Source organism: Anolis carolinensis, chromosome 5 (assembly GCF_035594765.1).
Source record: "Anolis carolinensis isolate JA03-04 chromosome 5, rAnoCar3.1.pri, whole genome shotgun sequence".
Taxonomy (NCBI): domain Eukaryota; kingdom Metazoa; phylum Chordata; class Lepidosauria; order Squamata; family Dactyloidae; genus Anolis; species Anolis carolinensis.
Window position 1 is genome coordinate 3,840,727 of NC_085845.1, and position 24,991 is coordinate 3,865,717.

A 24,991-nucleotide genomic window follows, 5' to 3' on the forward strand; every position below is an offset into this window, starting at 1 on the left:
GAGATAGCCTGGCCTTTGCTGCCTGGAGGCACCCGCTGTTTGGAAGGTGTTAATGATGATGATAATGATAATAATAATAATGATAATGGTAATAATTTTGAAGTTTGCAAAGTCAATCAGTGAGAGTATCTGCATAGAGGTAGCCTGGCCTTTGCTGCCTGGAGACACCCGCTGTTTGGAAGGTGTTAAAGATGATGATGATAATAATAATGATAATAATTTTGAAGTTTGCAAAGTCAATCAGTGAGGGTATCTGCGTAGAGGTAGCCTGGCTTTTGTTGCTTGGAGACACCCTCTGTTTGGGAAGTGTTAATGATAATGATAATAATTTTGAAGTTTGCAAAGTCAATCAGTGATGGTATCTGCGTAGAGATAGCCTGGCCTTTGCTGCCTGGAGGCACCCTCTGTTTGGGAGGTGTTAATGATGATGATAATGATAATGATAATAATTTTGAAGTTTGCAAAGTCAATCAGTGAGAGTATCTGCGTAGAGGTAGCCTGGGCCTGGTACAGACCCATGTAATGCAGTTTGAAACTCCTCCAAATCAGCATAATGCAATTCAAGGAGTCAACACTGACCGTATATTGCATTATATAGCAGTGTAGATGGGGCCAGTGACCACTTAATGCAATTCCAATGGCATTATTTATCAGTGTAGATCCAATCTTTTGTTTCTGACCCATATTTCTACTTCTCTCTCTTCCATCCCACCCCACAGCCCCTCGGATGCCGGCCCCATGGAAGACCGCCTACCGTGCCGTGGCAAAGTCTGCATCTCAGGTAAGAAATTGTGTTTGTTATGATAGCCATGTTTACATAGTCGAAAGAATATCATAAGGAAGATGGAGCAGCCTTTCTGCTGAGGACTTAATGGAGCAGTGGACTCAAATGACAAGAAAGGAGATTCCACCTTGAACATTAGGAAGAATTGTTCAGCAGTGGAACTCTCTGCCTCAGAGTGTAGTGGAAGCTCCTTCCTTGGAGGCTTTTAAACAGAGTCTGGATGGTCATCTGTTGGGTGTGCTTTGATTGTGCTTTTCCTGCATGACAGGGGGTTGAACTAGATAACCCATGGGGGTCTCTTCCAACTTTTGCAATCTTCCAGGATTTTTCTTCCAAGTGGCAAATCAGTTGCCTACTGAATTGAGCAGGAACAATGAGACAGGCTCTGTTGCTCCCCAGGCCAGAGATTTGCTAATACAGTAGAGTCTCACTTATCCAACATAAACGGGCCGGCAGAAGGTTGGATAAGCAAATATGTTGGATAATAAGGAGGGATTAAGGAAAAGCCTATTAAACATCAAATTAGGTTATGATTATACAAATTAAGCACCCAAACATCATGTTATACAACAGATTTGACAGAAAAAGTAACCACAGGAAGACAGAACTAGAGTTCAGGAATCACTCCAAGATAATCCAAGGTATAAGTCAATGAAGAATCACAAGGCAAGGGTCTTGACCAGAATAAAAACCAAACAGCAAAGTCACTGAAATCCAACTGGAAACACAGACCAAGGCAAGGCTGGAACCTAGAAACAGGATACACAGGAACACGGAGCAACGATGCTCCTTTCTTGAATAAGCAATGTTGCCACCTCTGCTATGGCAGAGAAGAACCAGGCATTTAAGGAAAATCCAAGGTCTTTCTTTCATGAGAAAACTCCTTTTCTCATGAGAAAACTACTCATTAGCGCACTTCAAAAGCAACCGTTTGCTTCTCTGCAAACATTCTCGTTCCCTCCTTTGGCGAATTATCGCTCCCCTCCTGTCAAACTCATTATCCTCCTCTAAAGTAGAGTGTCCATCTGGCACCTGGAGATTTATTATTTATTTATTTACAGTATTTATATTCCGCCCTTCTCACCCCGAAGGGGACTCAGGTCGGATTACAATGAACACATATATGGCAAACATTCAATGCCAACAGACAAACAACATTCAGTTTAGACAGACACAGAGGCATTTAACATCTTCCCAGCTTCACGATTCCGGCCACAGGGGGAGCTGTTGCTTCACCGTCCACTGGTGGTGGTTCTTCCTCATTCTTTTCCTCGTGTTTTGCTGGCAGTTTTATGGTGTTGTAAATTAGTTAAATTAGCCTCCCGCATAAATCGTACCTAAATTTTCCCTACTTGATAGGTGCAACTGTCTTTCGGGGCTGCATAGGTCAACAGCAAGCCGGGGCTATTTTTAATGGTCGGAGGCTTAACCTGACCCGGGCTTCGAAATCATGACCTCTCGGTCAGTAGTGATTTATAGCAGCGGGTTACTAGCCAGCTGCGCCACAGCCCGATCTGACTTTGACTGCCGGGAGGAACGTGGTTCACAATGTCTGCTTGCAACCATTTGGTCTCCAGTCCCAGAGTCCACTGGGCTGCATCTCAGTCCCAAACCCAGAATCCTCTGGCAAAGCAGGTGCAGGGAGAATTCCTGGCTGAATGGGCCCAGTCTCAGGCTCAGGCTGAGCCACAACAATATTCTAGTTTTGCAAGGTCTTCAGCCTCCTTTGCCAAAGAGCGCTGCCACCTCTCCAAACTACAACTCCCAGGATCCCATAGCATTGAGCCATGGCATTCAAATGGTATCAAACTTCAGCATAGATGTGTCCAGAAATTGCTGCCTTACGTGCTTTTGAATCCCATTGGTATCCACAAAAGGAAGAGTTTGACGTGAATATTGATGGCAGCAGCTGGAATTCCATGAATAGCTGGAAAAGCCGACGCTGTAACTGTGTTGTATTTGCGTCCGGGGAATGTGTCAGCATTCATTGCAGGAACAAAACACAGGTCCCGTTTACACCGCTTTGAAACTGCATTATGTGGTCAGTGTAGATCCCTGTAATAGAGTTTATTGGCATTATATCTGTCTACACTGACCATATAATGCAGTTTAAAGTTGCATTATATGGCAATGTAGATAGAGTAGTGAAATGTATAGGTCCTTGGTCTCCTTGTTTGGCCCAATGCAAGGGCCATATCAGAGACATAAACAACCACTATAAAGGTTCAAAACATAAAAAGAGATATGTATATTAGAGCATCTTGCAAAGGCCACAGAAATAGTCAGGCCTCTCTGAGTATAGAGCTGTCTTCCTTCTATGTAAAAAGGATAAGCGAATACTATAAAGTTTCAAAACATAAGTTGCACTATGTAATTCAGAGCACCATATACATACAATATTACCTGAGAGTTAACAACAATAATGAAAATAATAAGTACAGTCAACTGTTATAATCCACAATAGTATCTTCCAGACTGTAATAGTCTCCACTATTTAAACATCAATTGAATTTGGCAACCAAAATAATATAAACACATTCAACCTTTGCAAAATAATATTGGTTAATATATCTTTTGTGACTTCACAGGTATTGAAAAGCTTGTTCCAAAAAAAAAAAAACTTTCACCAAAAGTTCTTTTGATTCTTTGCGATCCTGTGTTGATGACATCAAATGATGACCAATGCAAGGGCCGCCTAGAGACCATCCAGTCCAACCCCAGCAGCACCGAGCTGCCAAGGAGACATCCCATGAAACTTATTGGATGTTGTATTATATTAATAAGATAATACTAATTAACTCTTCCTCCTCCCCTTCCAGACCTCCGGATCCCCCTGATGTGGAAGGACACCGAATACTTCAAAAACAAGGGGGGTAAGTTTTCTTCAGAGGCTTTATATTGCTCTGCATCAGGAATGGGCAAACTTGGGCCCTCCAGGTGTTTTGGACTCCAACTCCCACAATTCCTAACAGCCGATAGGCTGTTAGGAATTGTGGGAGTTGGAGTCCAAAACACCTGGAGGGCCCAAGTTTGCCCATGTCTGCTCTACACTGACAATATAATGCAGATTGAAGCTGCAGTGTAAATCTAGCCTGCGTCCTATGATGGGATCCCCAAAGGTCATCTAGTCCAGCCTCCTGCTGTAGGAAATCTGCAGCGGATCCAGCCTGGAGGTCTTGCTGTTTGGCTTCATTCTGGGGCAAGGGGAGTATAATGTGGGGTGGGTTTTGGAGGGGCTGTGGATGAGAGACCCTCTGCTTCCTCCCCGTCCCAGACTTACACCGTTGCGCCGTGTTCTGCTTGCTCCAAATCGGCACCGAGATCTACGACACGGAGATGGTGCTGGTCGACCGGACGCTGACCGACATCTGCTTTGAGAACAGCATCCTCTTGTGAGTCTATATCTATATATATATCAGCAATTATATATATCTACACAACTATATCTAAGATGGTTAACATAAAACATACATACCTACACTATAACCAGATAGTAAACATACTACTACTAAAGGTAGCCTGAAAAACCTCACACTCATTGTGTTGTCGAAGGCTTTCAGGGCCGGGATCACTGAGTTTTTGCGAGTTTTTCGGGCTGTATGGCTATGTTCCTAACGTTTCACCTGCACCTGTAGCTGGCATCCTCGGAGGTTTGTTCAAAGGTCTGTGGGAATGAGGCAAGTGGGGTGTATATAGTGCTGGGCAAGTGGGCTTATTAACAAAAGACCCTTCCCAGCAACGTATAAGCAAACGTATAGCCAAAACAGAACAAAAACACTCAGACCAATGTTATCTCTTCCTTTGCAGGCTTTTCTTTGTAGCAAAATAATATGGTTGCACTGTTTACAATAACAAGATTTCCACAACACAAACAAACTTCTTTATACTTTCTTCTTTGCTTCCACACTGGGCTTCTTTCTCATGCAGATAAACAGCTTCGCTCTCACAGAGCCTCCTCTCACACCAAACTTGCACAGTAGCTTTACACAGTAGTTTTACACACAGCAGCCTTCACACTGAGGCTTCTCTCAGTAACTTTACACACGAGGCCTTCAACTTGGGACTTCTATCACCGAAGCTTACCTCATACTGAGGCTCTCTCACACTCCTCAGGACAACACTAGCCTTGGGCCACTAACTCTAACAGGCTTTGGCAGTGCTAAGTTATTTAACCCTTTCAGTGCTTGACTAACATTTTTGTAATTAAAAATATCTAGTTAATTTTTAATATTTCTGACATATATATCCGTGGAATAATGTCCAGGGTGGGAGGCAGAACTCTTGTCTGTTTGAGGTAAGTTCGAATGTTGCTGTTGGACAGTTTGATTAACAATTGAGTCGCCTTGCAGCTTTAAAGCCTGGCTGTTACTTCCTGGGGGCATCCTTTGTTTGGGAGGGGAGAGCTTAGTGGTTCGGGTTTGTTAGGGATTCCTCTTCTTCAGAAGAGGAAGGGGAGCAGGAAAGTGTTCATGAATCTGAGGGTGAGTTGGAATCTGAGGAGGAGACTTTGCAAGTACCCACATTTCAGGAGAGGCGAAAGGAAACAGAGCAGAGATGTCGTTCAGTTAAAATAACTGCCAGAAATGCAGCTGAGTAATTGGAACTGCCCTAGCAGCTGTGAGGGGACTCAGGGCTATAAAGCAGAAGCAGGTGCAGCCAGCTCTTGCTGGTAACAAACTGACTCTAATGCCTTCACTCCCTGTGTGCCTGCTTCGAGTCTGCATCTGGATTTATTGCTGTTTCTTTGTCTGAAGTAAGACTGTTATTTGATTTGGGACTGTATCAGATATTAAGAACTGCGTTTTCCCTATGACTTGCTTGCTTCCTTTTGTATTATTCCAGAGTGTGCTGTACTTTATGTTTTGCTGAAGTAAATCAGTTTTCATTTACTTACCACAGTGTCTTAAGGCTGTTCTTGCATGACAAAACAGGACAGGGTTGCAATGAGGCTGCCTTTCCCTGGAGTTGTTGTTGCACCCCAAGGCAGCGTGAGCACTCGAAAACCAGACAAGAGCCAATATAACACACAATATCTTTATTAAAGCAATTATATATCCAAAGGAAATTAGGTATAGAGTCCGAGTAAGGAATAGTTCTTTTTAGAAAGTCAATGGTAGTTCCAAATGGGTAAAGGAAAAGGTTCAATATTATAATCCACAATGAGAACTCAATTGCTCTCTCTAAGGAAGATAGATTGTCCAAAGATTGAGTCAGTATAATAGAGTTGCAATAAGAAAAGTTCAGGTCCACTAGAAATACTTCGTAGTAATCCAAGGTAGCAAGGTAACAAGGCTGAGACGAGTCTTGAATCAGAAGCAAGGAAACAACCAGATTGAAGTCCAGGTCTACTTGAGAGTCGTGGCACGGCAACTACCCAACTGGAACTGGAAACTTGGTATGGAAACATACCAAGACTGGAGACTGGAATCCTCTCTCAAGGAAAAGCAAAGTTGACACCGCAAGAAAACTACTGGACGAAACACTTTTAACAGATTTCAAACTGTCCACAATTAGGGAGTATGAACTCTCAGAACTTTCTCATGGGAACATTATCTCATCTGTTCACTAATCTCTGGCTCCGGCGGACCCCCTATTTTGCACTTCGCTCTCTGGTCACAAAATCTCTACGATTAAAACTCGCATTCTCAGGCGTCTCAACAACATCTGGCTCTATCAGTGAAGAAGGAGTAGAAGAATCCTCCCCAATTAGTCTCTAAAGTCAATCTCTCTCTGGGCACCTGCAGCTGAATAGGCCCCTCCGTAGAGGGGAAATGTTAGTACAGCCCTCAAAATCATCTGTGTTAGAGTTCATGTCCTGAATCACTGCAGGTCCTGGTGCCATGGCTGGCTGGGATCTAACAGTTGTCCTCCTTACTGATTTGCCCCCTCCCTAAACCCCCTCTGTCCCCCCACAGCAGGGAAGCTGGCCCCGATTTTGAGCTGAAGGTGGAGCTCTACAGCGCCGGCCTGGAGGAGGACTCAGCTCTGGGCAGCACCCCCAAGAAACTGGCCAGCCGCCTGAGCAGCTCCTTGGGGCGCTCCTCCGGGAAGCGGGTGCGGACGGCCATGGAGGGGCCCGGCACCGTCCCCGGGAGCCCCCTGAGCAACGGAGGGACCAGCCCGCTCTTGCTGCCGGCCCCCAGCGTGGCGTGAGTACCCCCCCCCCTTTTATCCCTTGGGCACCAAACATGCATCTTTAAGGGTGCGCATGCCCTCCTGAACCAACGCCCCCTCTCTTCCCTTGCAGGGGTCCCAAGTACCAGCTGCTCGCCTGCACCACCCTCCGCCTGACCCACATCCAGGACACCTTTCGCACCCACGATCTCATTGTCACCAGCAATGGTATTTAAGGCGGGGAGTCATAGGGGGTTGTTGGGGTGCTGTGTGGGTCTCAGAAAGTTCCTGGCCTTGTAGGACAACCTAATTCCTCTGCATTGATAAGAGCAGTTGTGCCCAAATTGGAATGCTTTGGGTGAAAAGTCCTTTTGGAGAAATTTCCCTCCTCCCTGTGTTGTTGAAGGCTTTCGTGGCCAGAATCACTGGGTGTTTTATGGCAGTGTTCTAACAGCACTTCCTCCTGACATTTCGCCTGTACCTGTGGCTGCCATCTTCAAAAGAAGTGGAGTATAGATACCTGTGGAATTTCCAGGGTGGGAGGAAAGAACCGATGTCTGTTAAATTAGTGTAAAAGGTATAATGAGCAAGCTTGATTTGCATATGTTGAATGGGACCCACCCATTTGCATATGAGTAGGTCATCTGCTGGGACGTAGCTTGGCTTTGCTCCCTTTGGATGGTTTGCTGCCTGGAGACATCCTTTGTTTGGGTGGTGTTTTTTAATCGTTCTTTAATTCTAGTGTTTTTCAATATTGGTAACTAAAATGTATTCGTTTTCATGGTTTCTTCCTTTCTGATAAAATTGTCCACGTGCTTGTAGATTTCAGTGGCTTCTCTGTGTAGTCTGATATAGTGGTTGTCAGAGTGGTAAGTGGTTCGGGTTTGTTAGAGAATTTAACAAACAGAATTTCTGTGTTCTCAAATCATATTCTGTGCCCAGCTTGGTTTATCTTTGGACTTGAGAGCTGGGGGGGGGAGGGGGCATGATAGGAAATGGCTGCAATCAAGTTGAGGCTGGCACCCTCTCTCTCCATTTTTCGTAAGGACCTCAAAACATGGCTATTTCGAAATTATTTAGCCTGAATAGCTCCAGGTAGAGATGTAGTTGTCGCAGCCTTCGCACCTTATCGATGTTCCTCTCTTGTTGATTTTATTTTTAAATGGGATTATTCTTCCTGATCGCCCTATATTTTATCCTGAGACTTACGTTATATATTGCACTATGCTCAGGCTCATTGTTTTGATATGCTGTTTTATCCTGTTTTATGTGGTGTATGGTTTTATCTATATATATAAAAGAGTGATGGCATCACGGCGACCCACAAAACAACAAAACTACAGGCCCCCCAACCTCAAAATTTGACAACACAACCCATCATCCACGCCTCTAGGTTGATACAACAAAAAGAAAAGAAAAATAATTAGAGAGAGAGAGAGGAATAATTGCTTTTATCCAATTGCTGCCAGTTAGAAGGCTAAGCTCCTCCAACTTGGTCTCCTAGCAACCCAATAAAAATAATAAAAAACACTAAAAAATAATTAAAAACACTAAAAAATTAATACAATAAAATACTATAATAACAGAAAATAACTAAAAATAATACAAGACAATAATAAAATATAATAAATAAAAAGATAACTTACAATAAAATTAATTTTAAAAATACAAATAACGTCAAATAAAAATTACACAACAATTTTTAACCAATACCACCACCACTTTGCCACAGCAACGCGTGGCCGGGCACAGCTAGTTGTTTATATTGGTTTTATTGTATGACTGTTTATTATATGTGACATTGGGCTTGTTCCCCATGTGAGCTGCCCCGAGTCCCCCTGGGGAGATGGGAGCGGGATATAAAAATAAAGTATTATTATTATTATTATTATTTTATTATGACACAGCAAACAAGATAGATATGCTGGATTTCATATCACAAAATCACAAGTCGAACACTTACCAAGTGTCTAGGACTGTGTGATGTATTTTCGGATGATGCGCGCAGATCCCAGTCGGGTGGCCTTTTGCAGTTGGCAGATCGTGATTTTGTCAATGTCTATTGTTTCCAAATGCCGGCTGAGATCTTTTGGCACGGCACCCAGTGTGCCCATCACCACCGGGACCACTTGCACTGGTTTTTGCCAGAGTCTTTGAAGTTCAATCTTGAGGTCCTGATAGCGGCTGAGTTTTTCCTTTTTTTTTTTTTTTTGTCAATGCGAATGTCACCTGGGATGGCGACATCAATGATCCAAACCTTTTTCTTTTCCACAACTGTGATGTCTGGTGTGTTGTGTTTCAGAACTTTGTCAGTCTGGATTCGGAAGTCCCACAGTATCTTTGCGTGCTCATTTTCCAATACTTTTGCAGGTTTGTGATCCCACCAGTTCTTTGCTGCTGGGAGGTGGTACTTGAGGCATAAGTTCCAATGGATCATTTGGGCCACATAGTTGTGCCTCTGTTTGTAGTCTGTCTGTGCAATTTTCTTACAGCAGCTGAGGATATGATCAATGGTTTCGTCAGTTTCCTTGCACAGTCTGCATTTTGGGTCATTGGCTGATTTTTCGATCTTGGCCTGAATGGCCTTTGTCCTGATGTCTTGCTCCTGGGCTGCAAGGATCAGGCCTTCTGTCTCCTTCTTCAGGGTCCCATTCGTGAGCCAGAGCCAGGTCTTCTATTATTATTATTATTATTATTATTATTATTATTATTATTATTAATTGCCTTTGCCCTGATGGCTTGCTCCTGGGCTGCAAGGATCAGGCCTTCTGTCTCCTTCTTCAGGGTCCCATTCGTGAGCCAGAGCCAGGTCTTCTATTATTATTATTATTATTATTATTATTATTATTATTATTAATTGCCTTTGCCCTGATGGCTTGCTCCTGGGCTGCAAGGATCAGGCCTTCTGTCTCCTTCTTCAGGGTCCCATTCGTGAGCCAGAGCCAGGTCTTCTATTATTATTATTATTATTATTATTATTATTATTATTATTATTATTAATTGCCTTTGCCCTGATGGCTTGCTCCTGGGCTGCAAGGATCAGGCCTTCTGTCTCCTTCTTCAGGGTCCCATTCGTGAGCCAGAGCCAGGTCTTCTATTATTATTATTATTATTATTATTATTATTATTAATTGCATTTGTCCTGATGTCTTGCTCCTGGGCTGCAAGGATCAGGCCTTCTGTCTCCTTCTTCAGGGTCCCATTCGTGAGCCAGAGCCAGGTCTTCTCCTTGTCAGCTTTTCCTTCAATTTTGTCAAGGAACTTCCCATGCAGTGTTTTGTTGTACCAGCTGTCAGCTCTAGTTTGTAGTGCGGTTTATTATTATTATTATTATTATTATTACTATTATTATTATTATTATTATGCTGGTGGGGACTCCATTCCCAGCTGCAAGGGGTCCCTGTTTGAATTGGTGGAAGAGTTTGTTGAGCTGCGTGCAACATAGCCAGTCAACACCAGGCTTGTGTGTCACATTCAGTGTGTGTGTATGTGTGTGTGTGTATGTGTGTGTGTGTGTGTGTGTGTGTCCCTTCTTGGATGGGGAGCAGGGGGTTGTACTCATCCCCTTGAGCTCCATCCCATAAAAGCCCCATTCTCCACAGCTGTTGTGCTCCATGGCCTCTTCTTTCTGCTGGGAAGCAGGTGCAATGCAGAGCATGAAGCCACAGCTGCCCTGGGCGCCCAGGAGAAGGCAACGAAAGGAATGCCTTGTCTGGGGCCCCCATTGTACCAAGCCCTACGATTGATTGGTTTGTGGCCTGCGTTTAAATTGCTCTGTTTCAATAACACGCCTCTTCCCTTCCCTGCATGCTGAAAGTCCTTCACTGCTACCTGGTGCAGGAGGAGCCCTCGGTGGCGCAATAGGTTAAACCAGGGGTCCCCAAACTAAGGCCCGGGGGCCGGATGTGGCCCTCCAAGGTCATTTACCTGGACCCCGCCCTCATTTATAATATAATATTTTTATATCCGTTTTAATAATATAATATATTGTCTATACATATGATATAATAACATTATCATTTTATACAATATAATACTAATAATAATAATACCATATAATATTAATTATATGTTATATATTACATATATTACAGTATAGTGATATAGTTCAAAATAGTAATATATAATGCTAATATTGTGCTATGCTAATAATATAATATACGGTATGTACATACAGCTGCTCTGAGTCCCCTTCGGGGTGAGAAGGGCGGGATATAAATGTAGTAAATAAATGTAGTAAATGAATAAATAAATAATTTTGGACTTAAGCTCGCCCAAAGTCTGAAATGACTTGAAGACACACAACAACAACAACAATCCTAATTAACCTGACTATCTCATTGGCCAGAAGCAGGCCCAAACTTCCTATTGAAATCCTGATAGGTTTATGTTGGTTAAAATTATTTTCATTTTTAAATATTGTATTGTTCTTTCATTATTGTCATTGTTTTGCACTGCAGATAAGATATGTGCAGTGTGCATAGGAATTTGTTTGGTTTTTTTTCCCCCAAATGATAATTCGGCCCCTCAACAGTCTGAAGGATTGTGGACCGGCCCTGTGCTTTAAAAGTTTGAGGACCCCTGGGTTAAACCCTTATGCCGGCAGGACTGCTGACTTGAAGGTTGGGTTACTGACCTGAAGGTTGCCCATTCAAATCTGGGGAGAGTGCGGATGAGCTCCCTCTGTCAGCTCCAGCTCCATACAAGGACATGAGAGAAGCCTCCCACAAGGATGGTAAAACATCGAAAGCATCCGGGCATCCCCTGGGCAACATCCTTGCAGACGGCCAATTCTCTCACATCAGAAGCAACTTGCAGTATTTCAAGTCACTCCTGACACACAAAAAACTAGTGTAGGATATCCTCTCTCTCTGGTTTTTAAAGAGAGGCTGGATGGTTGTTGTGTCTTTTCTAGGCTGTATGGCCATGTTCCAGAAGTATTCTCTCCTGACGTTTCGCCCACATCTATGGCAGGCATCCTCAGAGGTTGGATGCCTGCCAAACATCAGGAGAGAATACTTCTGGGACATGGCCATACAGCCCGGAATACATACAACAACCCTGTGATCCTGGCCATGAAAGCCTTCGACAACACAGAGGCTGGATGGCCATCTGTTGGGAAGTCTTTGATTGTGTCTTCCTGCATGGCAGAAGGCGGTTGGACCAAATCACTGCTTCTTAAACTGTAGGTCCAGACCCCACTTGGGCCCCCCTGAGCTCAATAATAAGATCAGGAAAATGTTTGCAAAAGGTTTCTGAATGGCATCCATTTGCACAAAACTGTTAGCAGTGTTTACAATGGACTCTGTGGAAAAGTATTCACAAAAAAGGAAAGTCAGCCTGTTTAGCAAATGCTTATTTATTTACAGTATTTATATTCCGCCCTTCTTTCTCACCCCGGGGACTCAAGGCGGATTACAATGAACACATATATGGCAAACATTCAATGCCAACAGACAAACAACATACATTAGACAAACTCAGAGGCATTTTTAACATTTTTCCAGCTTCATGATTCCGGCCACAGGGGGAGCTGTTGCTTCACCGTCCAGTAGTGGCTGTTCTTCCTCATTCCTTTCCTCGTGTTTTGCTGGCAGTTTTATGGTGTTGTAAATTAGCCTCCCGCATAAAGCGTCCCTAAATTTCCCTAATTGACAGGTGCAACTGTCTTTCGGGGCTGCATAGGTCAACAGCAAGCCGGGACTATTAATGGTTGGAGGCTTAACCCGACCCGGGCTTCGGACTCATGACCTCTCGGTCAGTAGTGATTTATAGCAGCTGGTTACTAGCCAGCTGCGCCACAGCCCGGCTGTGCTGGCTTTTTTGGAGTAAATGTTTGATTTGTATACCTATTTTATGTACCTGGGGTCATGTCACGCCCAAGGCTACGGAGCACCAAGAACCAAACACGGAGGCCAATAACTATCTAATATCTTTATTAAGGAAATATATAAAAGTAATAAAAACAAGTAGAAAGTATAGTCCAGAAACAGACCTATCAAATGAGGTCAAATATAGTCCAGAAATGTTTTGTCCAATAAATGATATTAGAGTTCAAAGTTAAATCCAAACCGAAACACACACTATTGCCAAGCAATAGTGTGGGGAAACGTCCAGGGTCTTTCAGGGTCCAAGGTAAAAATCCACAACAAGGTACGAGGGCAAGACTTGATTCTTGAAGCAAGGTCCGTGGCTAGAAGCAAAGCAAGGCAATTCTTGAAATACTTGAATGAGCAAGGCAAGGGAACTGGATTTGCGGACTTTGCGAAGTCCACACAAGGCTGGAACGCAATTTCACTCCTGAAGCTGCTCTGTTGACTCCTCATCGGACCAACCGTGCCAGGCACCTATATCTGGGTCTCGTTTTCCCGCCAAGCAGGTGTGCAGCGTTCTCTTTCCCTAGAGAACGGGAAACGAAACCCAACTTTCTCCAGATGTGAGACTCCCTGGATTTTCCCAGGGGAAACATGGCTAATCAGAGTCTTGTTTGGCTGCAATTCTCAAGCTTCTGCGAACCCGCTCTTTCACTCCCCTGTCTGTAGCAAAGGACTGTCTCCTAGCGAAGGGAGGTGAGAGCTGTTCAAGGTCCGTCTTAATTGGCTCTGGGGCGAGAACATCAACATCAGGCATCTGGAAAGATTCCGGCTGTTGTTGATCCGGAGAAAACCCCATGTTTTCATCCTCATCTGTCACAGTGACACTAGGAGCGGGACTACAAGGCCCATGAGGCATCACAGGTCATGTCATAATTTCTCAAGGGAAGAGGAGTCATGAATAGAAAAGACTAGATGGCCCTTGTGGTCTCTTCCAATGCTATGATTCCTCTGGAATGTATAAGGCTTCTCCCTTCAGTCTCTGACCCCCCCCTCCCTTTGTTTCTCTCTCCCCCCCCCCCCCAATTCCACAGAGGAAAGCTCCTTCTGGCTCCCCCTTTATGGCAGCATCTGCTGTCGCCTGACCGCTCAGCCCAACTGCATGGTCCACCAGATGATGTGCGGCTTCCTCAAGGTCCAGGTAGGGGCTTTTTCTATGCTCCATGTCCAGTGCTGTTGTACATTGCACAATCTATCTATATAAAAGGGTAATGAAATTTCAGCCTAGGACAAAACAACAAAACTGCACATCCCAGAAACACTAAACTTGGCAGCACAACCCCTCATCCATGCCTCTACGTTCATACAACAAAAAGAAAAGAAAAATTAAGTCCTAATTAGAGGGAGAGGAATAATTGTTTTTATCCAATTGCTGCCAGTTAGAAGGCTAAGCTCCGCCCACTTGGTCTCCCAGCAACCCACTCAGCCCAGGGGACAGGCAGAGTTAGGCCTCACTTAGGCCTCTTCCACACTGCCTATAAAATACAGATTATCTGATTTTAACTGGATTATATGGCAGTGTAGACTCAAGGCCCTTCCACACAGCCATATAACCCATATATAATGGACTTAATGTCAGGGTTAGAGTTAGTTGTTAGATTTAGGATTAGGGTTAGGTTATGCTTACGGTTAGGGTTAGGGTTACGGTTAGGTTAGGGTTCAGATTAGAATTACGTTTAGGGTTAGGTTGGCATTAGGGTTAGGTTAGGTCAGGGTTAGGGTTAGGGTTACGGTTAGGTTAGGGTTCAGATTAGAATTACGTTTAGGGTTAGGTTGGCATTAGGGTTAGGTTAGGTCAGGGTTAGGGTTAGGGTTACGGTTAGGTTAGGGTTCAGATTAGAATTACGTTTAGGGTTAGGTTGGCATTAGGGTTAGGTTAGGTCAGGGTTAGGGTTAGGGTTACGGTTAGGTTAGGGTTCAGATTAGAATTACGTTTAGGGTTAGGTTGGCATTAGGGTTAGGTTAGGTCAGGGTTAGGGTTACGGTTAGGTTAGGGTTCAGATTAGAATTATGTTTAGGGTTAGGTTGGCATTAGGGTTAGGTTAGGTCAGGGTTAGGGTTAGGGTTACGGTTAGGTTAGGGTTCAGATTAGAATTATGTTTAGGGTTAGGTTGGCATTAGGGTTAGGTTAGGTCAGGGTTAGGGTTACGGTTAGGTTAGTGTTCAGATTAGAATTACGTTTAGGGTTAGGTTGGCATTAGGGTTAGGTTAGGTCAGGGTTAGGGTTAGGGTTACGGTTAGGGTTCAGATTAGAATTACGTTTAGGGTTAGGTTGGCATTAGGGTTAGGTTAGGTCAGGATTAGGGTTAGGGTTACGGGTAGGTTAGGGTTCAGATTAGAATTACGTTTAGGGTTAGGTTGGCATTAGGGTTAGGTTAGGTCAGGATTAGGGTTAGGGTTACGGGTAGGTTAGGGTTCAGATTAGAATTACGTTTAGGGTTAGGTTGGCATTATGGTTAGGTTAGGTCAGGGTTAGGGTTAGGGTCAGCCTTAGGTTAGGATTATGGTACGGTTAGGGTTAAGGTTAGGTTAGGATTAGCATTAGTGTTAGAGTTAGAGTTAGGTCAGGGTTAGGTCAGAGTACGGGTTAGGGCCATGAGTGAGGGGCTGGCAGAAGAGTAAAGAATATGGGGCGCAGGAAGGGATGGGTGGTGAGGGTGTCCATGAGCTGTCCCTAAGCCACCCAATGTGTCTGTGCAGCAGGGGGACCAACCGGGGTGGCTGCGCCTCTTCTCCGTCCTGCGTGGGCCCAAGCTCTTCTGCTACCGCCTTCCCCAGGATGCGGAGACCCAGGAGGAGCCAGCCTTCACCATTGCCATCAACAAGGTACATGCATGCACAGGGAGCCCAAGGGGGTGGTGGGCTCTCGGGCTTTGTGCAGCCCCCTGCCCACTCTGCAGTTCCACCCATCCCAGGGCAAGTGTTCCCTGTCCACTCTGTTGGGTGACACCAAAGACCAGCACTAGTTGGGGAGGTGGCTCCAGTGTGAAACCCACCCTTAAGAAAGAAGCATGCATCAGGATGCCAAAAATTATTATCTTTATTTGCTACAAAGCTTAGTGGATGTTGGCCTTGGTGCTCTTCAGGGAGCTATGAGGAGAAACATCAGTCAACAGTGTGATGCCGCAGCTCATAAAGCCAACGTGATTCTAGGCTGCATCCAATTCTGGGCAAATCAATTCGAAAAAAGATATTGAAAGCTGCTCAGAGAAGAACGACCAAAATGAACAAAAGTCTGGAAGCCACACAGCTTAAGAAGCTGAGTATGTTTACTTAGAGAATTTGGTGAACAGACGATGGAGAGGGGACATGAGAGCCAGGTTTAAATATTAAAGGCTGTGTTGCTGTGAGTTTTTCAGGCTGTGTGGCTATGTTCCAGTAGTATTCTCTCCTGATGTTTTGGCTGCATCTGTGGCTGTCGTCTTCGGAGGTTTGTTTAGAGGTCTGTTGGAAATGAGACAAGTGGAGTATATATACAGTAGAGTCTCACTTATCCAAGCTAAACGGGCCGGCAGAATGTTGGATAAGCGAATATCTTGGATAATAAGGAAGGATGAAGGAAAAGCCTATTAAACATCAAATTAGGTTATGATTTTACAAATTAAGCGCGAAAACATCATGTTATACAACAAATTTGACAGAAAAGGCAGTTCAGTACTCAGTAATGTTATGTTGTAATTACTTCATTTACGAATTTAGCACCAAACTATCACGATATATTGAAAACATTGACTACAAAAATGGCTTGGATAATGCAGAAACTTGGATAAGCGAGGCTTGGATAAGTGAGACTCTACTGCAGGGGTCCTCAAACTTTTTAAGCAGAGGGCCGGTCCACAATCCTTCAGACTGTGGAGGGGCCGAATTATCATTTGGGAAAAAAAACTGAGCAAATTCCTAGGCACACTGCACATGTCTTATTTGTAGTGCAAAACAACAACAATAATGAAAGAACAATACAATATTTAAAAATGAAAACAATTGTAATAAACATAAACCTATCAGGATTTCAATGGGAAGTGTGGGCCTGCTTCTGGCCAATGAGATAGTCAAGTTAATTGGGATTGTTGTTGTGTGCCTTCAGGTCATTTCAGACTTTGGGTGAGCTTAAATCTAAAATTATTTATTTATTCATTTACTACATTTATTTACTACATTTATATCCCGCCCTTCTCACCCCAAAGGGGACTCAGAGCAGCTGTATGTACATACAATATATTATATTATTAGCATAGCACAATATTAGCATTATATATTGCTATATTGAACTATACCACTATACTGTAATATTATATGTAATATATAACATATAATTAATATTATTATATGGTATTATTATTAGTATTATATTGTATAATATAATATTATTATCAATATTATATGTATATACAATATATTATATTATTTAAAATGATATAAAAATATTATATTATAAAACTGAGGGGGGCCAGATAAATGACCTTGGAGGGCCACATCCGGCCCCCGGGCCTTAGTTTGAGGACCCCTGCTCTCCTGTATATATCTGTGGAATAATGTCCAAGGTGTGAGAAAGAACGCTTGTCTGTTGAACGAAGTGTGGGCGTTGCAATTAGCAAGCTTGAATAGCATTGAATAGCCTCGCAGCTGCAAAGTCAGCCAGCTGGATGGCCATCTGTTGGAGGTGCTTTGATTATATTTTACTTCCTGGCAGAATGGGGTTGGACTGGATGGCCCTTGGGGTCCCTCCCGACTAATGCAAAAGGACAGATCACCAAAACATGAATGTGCCTGTGTTTCTCATTGTCTGAGCACTTCCCAACCCTGAACGGCCGCCCACTTGTGGCTGCAGTTGCGCATAGCGCCTGAGCATGTGTCGTGTGCGAGTGTGCCACTCTGCAAAAGAGGGAGGAGTTGTTCACGCAGACGGAAGGGGATGTTCTTTTTCTAAACTGCAGTCGTGTTTGTTTCCTGCCTCTCACACGTTCCAGTCATGCGCCTTCACCCTCTTGGCTCATAACCTTCATGTAGAGCAGGGTCTGTCTCCAGGCGCATTGGGACTGTAACTTCTAGCATCCTGCACGTTTTTTTTTTTTTAAAAAAAATAGTTTTTATTAGATTTCCAAATAAAATTTACAGTGAAAGAGTGAGAACAAATGGGGTTTTTAAAAAAGGAGGCGAAGGAAATAGGCAGAAGAGGCAGAAAGGGAAAAATTAAGGCAGAAAGGGAAAAAAGTGGGTATTCATAACCCATACCAAGTAAAGCGAAAAAGAAAAAGAAAGAGAAAAAAAGGGGAAAAAAGAACAACAACAACAACAACAACAATAATAATAATAAATTAAAAAGTTGACTTCCATCTCTTACACAGATACTTTAAAAAGTTTTTCCCCCCCTTGTTTCTTTCTTTTTCTTTTTTCCTCTTTGGTGTCAGCATCTTCTTACATTCAGTCTATATCAACAAACCATCTATTTAAATTAAATTAGCACCTTCATTTGCATTTCTATCAAATGCTTTTTTTATCAGGTCCCAGTTTGTTTGCTTTTTTGGAATACCATGATTATTTTTAATAGATACGTCAATTTATCCATATTCATTATTTCCAAGACCTTATTTAACCAGCAGCTTAACTCGGGGGTTTCTTTCTTTTTCCAATACTTGGCATATATTATTCTTGCCGCCGTAGTAAGATAGCTAAAAAGGATTTCTTTATTTTTAACATTTTCAATATTAAGCATCCCCAGAAGAAAATATTTTGGGTCCAGCTCTATTTTAATTTGTAACATCTTTTGTATTTCTTGGTGGATTTTCTTCCAATAGTTCTTCGCCTTTTTGCAAGTCCACCAGCAATGGAAAAACATTCCCACTTGGTTGTCGCATTTCCAGCATTTATTTGAATTTTTTAAAATAATAATTTGATAATTTTGGGGGGGTCAAATACCAGCGATAAAACATTTTAATCCAATTCTCTTTCAATTCTATTGCGTAAGTAATTTTTAATCTGGAGTTCCAGGCCTTTTCCCATTCTTCTAGATAGATTTTTTAACCAAAATTTTTAGTCCATTTGGTCATACTTTCTTTTATTGGCACCATTTCCGTCTCCCATTCAATTAGTTTTGCATAAATTATGGATATTTGTTTTTTTTTCCAATTTCATTACCTTGTCCCAGAAACACTCTTTCTCTTCGAATCCCAAATTTTTATCTTTATTGTAATATTCTTTTAATTGCATGTATTGGAACCATCCAACATTGCGGAATTTGTGGTTAATCTCTTCCTGGCTTTTCATAATGCATCCTGCACCTTTGACAGTGTTGGCTAGGACACCTGGGAGTTACAATCCAGGAGTATCTTTCGGGGGGGAACACAATCCCCATTGGAAGACCTTCTGATGGCAGGAGAGTGGATGTTGTATGTTTTGCCCTTTGCACAAGAACAGAAGCAACACTGGTTTCTTTCCAGAAGCAACGTGTTGCTTTTTATTGAAGCCTAGGGAGCCAGATACTTGAGCCTTCATGGCTTCAAATGTTTTAAACCTTTGAGTTGTTTTGATGCGTTTAATACGCCACTTTGAGTTTTGTTTGAGAAAAGACAGTGGAGTACGAGGGTTGAATGAAAACTAATGCCTCCACCTTCGTTACTTGGGTTTGGATGGGAATATTTTAATAAATCGAACGCAGAAATAATCCTTAGAATGTGCTCGCTAATGACCACTTTTCCACATAATCACCAGACAATTGGATACATTTCTGCCAACGATGAACAGGTTTTCTGAAGCCGTCACGGAAGAAGTTGACACTCTGTTTCCGCAACCGGCGTCTCACGGGACCCATCGTGCACAGATCTTCCGATAGCAAAGCAAAGCAATAATGTGACATGTTCTTGTGAAATGCCAATTACGCTTGAAATTTCTCTCTGAGTGATACCACGATCGTCCTGAATCAATCTGTCAACCTTTTGCTTGTGAAACTCGGTGGTTGCTGTCACAGGACGTCCAACTCTTTGTTTGTCACGCAAGTCAGATGTTCCCACCTTGACATCTTTAAACTTACTCACCCAATGACGCACAGGACTCACATCAACACAACCACCATTAATCAGCTTGCATTCTCGGATGAATTTCCTTTGGGGTGACATCTTCTGTGGTCAAGAATTCAGTGACTGCATGTTTCTTAAGACGCACTGACCGACCGTCTGCGCAGGGTTCCATACTTCGCACTTTAACAACACAACCGTTCAATCCTAAGGCTTCCCCGTCTGCGCAGGGTTCCATACTTCGTGCTTTAACAACACAACTGTTCAATCCTAAGGCTTCCCCATCTGCACAGGGTTCCATACTTCGCACTTTAACAACACAACTGTTCAATGCTAAGGCTTCCCCGTCTGCGCAGGATTCCATACTTCGTGCTTTAACAACACAACCGTTCAATCCTAAGGCTTCCCCGTCTGCGCAGGGTTCCATACTTCGCGCTTTAACAACACAACCGTTCAATCCTAAGGCTTCCCCATCTGCACAGGGTTCCATACTTCGCACTTTAACAACACAACCGTTCAATGCTAAGGCTTCCCCGTCTGCGCAGGATTCCATACTTTGCACTTTAACAACACAACCGTTCAATCCTAAGGCTTCCCCGTCTGCGCAGGGTTCCATACTTCGTGCTTTAACAACACAACCGTTCAATGCTAAGGCTTCCCCATCTGCGCAGGGTTCCATACTTCGCACTTTAACAACACAACTGTTCAATGCTAAGGCTTCCCCGTCTGCACAAGGTTCCATACTTAAAACTTTAACAACACAACCGTTCAATGCTAAGGCTTCCCCGTCTGTGCAGGGTTCCATACTTCGCACTTTAACAACACAACCGTTCAGTGCTAAGGCTTCCCCGTCTGTGCAGGGTTCCATATTTCGCACTTTAACAACACAACCGTTTAATGCTAAGGAAATGGTAGAGGAGAGTCTACGGAACAAGCCAGTATCTGCCATGTGTTGAGGAGTTACGAAGGTGGAGGCATTACTTTTCATTCAACCCTCTTATAAACAAATATAATAGCAATGTACAATAATTTGTGGGAGGCAGCGTGTTATACTGATTCTCATCCCCATGAAAACCAACTGGGTCACCTTGAGCAAGTCACACTCTCTCAGCCTCGGGTCCCATCTGTACTGCATTATGAATCTGCATTATATAACAGTGTAGCTGGGGATTCAGAGGAAGACCATGGCGGCAAACCCATCTGCACAAACCTTGCCAAGAAAACCCCATGATTTAGGCTTGCCAACTTGGGCCCTCCATCCAGGTGTTTTGGACTCCAACTCCCACCATTCCTAACAGCCTCAGGCCGCTTAAGCGGCTGGGGGTGAAAAGGAAGGGGCCTGAGGCTGTTAGGAATGGTGGGAGTTGGAGTCCAAAACATCTGGAGCAGGGGTCCTCAAACTTTTTAAGTGGAGGGCCGATTCACAGTTCCTCAGACTGCTGGGGGGCCGGAGTATGATGAAAGAGTCCAAAATTAGGATTGTTGTTGTTGTGTGCCTTCAAGTCGTTTCAGACTTAGGTCAACCCGAAGTCTAAAGTTTAGGACAGAGGCCAGGTCAAGGACCTTGGAGGGCCGCATCCGGCCTTTGGGCCTTTGTTTGGGAACTCCTGATCTCATAAGACCATAGGTAAGGAAAGAGACCTCCAAAGACCATCTAGATGGTCTCATAAGACCATAGGTAAGGAAAGGCACCTCAAAGACTATCTAGATGATTTCATAAAACCATAGGTAAGGAAAAGGACCCTCAAAGGCCATCTAGACGGTCTCATAGGACCATAGGTAAGGAAAGTGACCTCCAAAAGCCATCTAGATGGTCTCATAAGGCCGTAGCTAAGCAAAGAGACCTTCAAAGACCATCTAGATGATCTCATAAGGCCATAAGTAAGAATAGAGACTTCCAAAGACCATCTAGATGGTCTCATAAGATCATAGGTAAGGAAAGGGACCCTCAAAGGCCATCTAGATGATCTCATCAGGCCATCAGAAGACCATAGATAAGGAAAGGGACCTCAAAGACTTATCTAGATGATTTCATAAGACCATAGGTAAGGAAAGGGGCCCCCAAAGGCCATCTAGACAATCTCATAAAACCATAGTTAAGGAATGGGACCCTCAAAGGCCATCTAGATGTTCTCATAAAATCATAGATAAGGAAAGTGACCTCCAAAACCCATTTAAATGGTCTCATAAAGCCGTAGCTAAGCAAAGAGACCTCCAAAGACCATCTAGACGATCTCATAAGACCACAGGTAAGCAAAGAGCCCCCAAAATCAGGTAGACTTAGGTCAACCCTAAGTCTAAAGTTTAGGACAGGGGCCAGGTAAATGACCTTGGAGGGCCACCTCCTGCCCACGGGCCTTAGTTTGGGGACCCCTGACCTGGAGGGAGGGCCCAAGTTGGCCCATGGCTACATTAAGACCAAATATGTTGAACAGCCCCTTCTTTCTCTCTCGCATGTGCCTGCAGGAGACGCGGATCCGCGCCACCGAGAAGGACCCCAAGAACCGCTTGCACTGCATGACGGTGACCAACCGCTATGGGGCCGAGGAGGTGACCCACACGCTGCTGGCGGAGTCGCGTGCCGAGACCCAGCGCTGGATGGAGGCTTTTTGGCAGCATTTCTATGACATGAGTGAGTGGAGAGGGGTGGGACTGGGGAAACTATACTTGTATTTTGATTCATTTTTCCATCAAATATTTTTTATTAAGCGTTTCCAAGGAAAGTAGGAGATGAGGGGACAAGGGAAGGAAATGTAGAAATTTGAGGACAATAGATGAGTGATTGGTTAGTTGCATCCTCACAAGTGACTGGCATGTCGCGAGGAGAAAACGAAGAGGGTTATGCGTAGATGAGGAGTTCTTTTACAAAATTATCATTGTTACAACAAAGTCTTCATCTCTATTTCTTTGACACATTTCATAAAATTTTGAGGATTCAAACAATTGGTTGTATCTTTTTATGTCTTCTCACGCTGTCTCCTAGCCTTCATATATTCTTTTTCCAAATCTTCTTCAATGGAAATTAAACTGAATTTTCGTAGCATCTTATTTTGCATTAGAACATTTCTTAAATTACTAATTACTAGCTGTGCCCGGCCACGCGTTGCTGTGGCGAAGTATGGTGGTATGGGAAATAAAGTATTGAGGAATTGGTGGTAGTTAAGGTCAAGGGTAAACGTTTGCCATATAATCCAGTGCAAATTAGATAATCTGTGGAAGAAGCCTAAGTGAGGCCTAAATCTGCCTGTCCCCAAACTGAACCTTGGCTGTCCCTTGGCTTAGTTGGTTGCTAGGAGACCAAGTGGGCAGAGATTAGCCCTCTAAACTGGCAGCAATTGGATAAAAACAATTATTGCTCTCCCTCTAATTAGGACTTTATTTTTCTTTTCTTTTTGTTGTATCAACCTAGTGGCATGGATGATGGGTTTTGTTGTCAAATTTCGAGGTTGGGGGGCCTGTTGTTTTGTTGGTTTGTGGGTCGCCATGATGCCATCACTCATTTATATATATAGATTAATATCTACGAAGAAAGTTCTACAATTGTCATTCAGATTGTCAGTATGTTAGTGCTTTTATCATTTTATCACTATCCTGCTGTGTCTCTTTCAGTATTTACATCAAACAAATTTTCCATTTACAACTATTGGGTTCAAAAGCTCTTCTGACTTAACCATAATCTCTCAGTGTGATAATATTCTTATAGTCCATTTTTAAAGACTTTCCCTGATCGCTCCTGAAAGCCAGACCTCTCCAACTTCTCTTTCCTGAGATTTTGTTCCCACTCGCCCATCAATAATAATAATAATAATAATAATAATAATAATAATAATAATAATAATAATAATAATGCAAATAATAATACAGTAGAGTCTCACTTATCCAAGCCTCGCTTATCCAAGTTTCTGGATTATACAATGCATTTTTGTAGTCAATGTTTTCAATATATCGTGATATTTTGGTGCTAAATTCGTAAATACAGTAATTACAACATAACATTACTGCGTATTGAACTGCTTTTTCTGTCAAATTTGTTGTAAAACATGATGTTTTGGTGCTTAATTTGTAAAATTATAGTCTAATTTAATGTTTAATAGGCTTTTGGATAATCCCTCATTATCCAAGATATTTGCTTATCCAAGCTTCTGCCGGCCCATTTAGCTTGGATAAGTGAGAATCTACTGTAATAATAATAATAATAATAATAATAATAATAATAATAATAACAACAACAACAACAACAACAACAACAACTTTATTTTTATACCCCGCCCCATCTCCCCAGAGGGACTCAGAGCGGCTTACATGGGGCCATGCCCAACAACAATACAACAACAGCAATAAAACAATAAAATATTGAGAATAAAACAAATGTCGCATCAGTAAAACATCAACATCAGTAAACAGTCATAAAAGTCGGCATGCAGCATAAAATGATTAAAAACGGGAAAGCTAAAAACACGGATCTGGGCCAGAGTGCAGAAAGCTTCGACATAGAAGTAGAAGTAGAAGTAGTAGTCAAGGTCACAGAAATGACATCATGTTTTGCAGTCCTTAAATCAGAGAAGTATCTCTTTGGGAATTCAGATCAGGCAGTGTCACATAACAGTGAGGATCTTGAGCCTTGTTTCCAGCTCATGTCTTAGTCCAAGATCTTGGGAGTACTACGATACAGTTTGGATGCATAGTATAAGACGTTTTTATAGTCTGGCTTTTGGATTCATGTTCTCGATACTTGTTTTTCTGGATTTATGCTCATGTCTTGATTTCGAGATTCCTATACCTTGTTTTATGGAACAGCTTTGAACTGTTTGGATTATTACTTTGGAGTGTTTTCCCTATTGTCAGTTTGGTTTGGCTTATTACTTGTTGACTATTTTTCCCCATTATCACTTGCATTTTCCTTTTCCTATTTTCTATGGTGATTTTTCCTTTTTCTATGTGATTTTATCAATAAACTGTTTGACTATTACTTTTTCTTTCCTTGTTGGTGTTGAGGGCAAGGTGAATTCTGGCTGGAGTGCAACATCCCTTTATCTTCCCGCCAAGGTGGTACCTATTGATCTATTCACATTGCATGCTTTCAAACTGCTAGGTTGACACAAGCTGGAACTGACAATCGGGAGCTCACCCCAACCCATGGCTTCGAACTATTGACCCTCCGGTCAGCAGCCTTTCCTGCAGCTAGTAACTTTATCCGCTGTGTGATGCCT

The 24,991-nt window shown here is 42.9% G+C and overlaps 2 protein-coding genes across 7 annotated transcripts in view; one reads left to right on the forward strand and one right to left on the reverse strand.

The window, feature by feature from the left end:
* Positions 1-24,991, reverse strand: part of LOC103281892 (drebrin-like protein A) — a 215,788-nt gene that overhangs the window by 145,339 nt on the left and 45,458 nt on the right. The gene's annotated exons all lie outside the window — the stretch shown is intronic.
* rtkn (rhotekin) overlaps positions 1-24,991 on the forward strand; it is a 73,961-nt gene that overhangs the window by 43,313 nt on the left and 5,657 nt on the right. For 5 of the 6 annotated variants that reach the window (XM_062981915.1, XM_062981912.1, XM_062981914.1 and 2 more), the window contains exons 3-10: positions 720-781; positions 3,604-3,657; positions 4,059-4,176; positions 6,700-6,933; positions 7,032-7,126; positions 13,806-13,912; positions 15,472-15,597; positions 22,248-22,413. In XM_062981915.1, coding sequence (XP_062837985.1) covers positions 720-781; positions 3,604-3,657; positions 4,059-4,176; positions 6,700-6,933; positions 7,032-7,126; positions 13,806-13,912; positions 15,472-15,597; positions 22,248-22,413 — 962 coding nt within the window. The remainder of the gene's footprint in view (positions 1-719; positions 782-3,603; positions 3,658-4,058; positions 4,177-6,699; positions 6,934-7,031; positions 7,127-13,805; positions 13,913-15,471; positions 15,598-22,247; positions 22,414-24,991) is intronic. The other variant, XM_062981913.1, reaches the window with a different exon arrangement.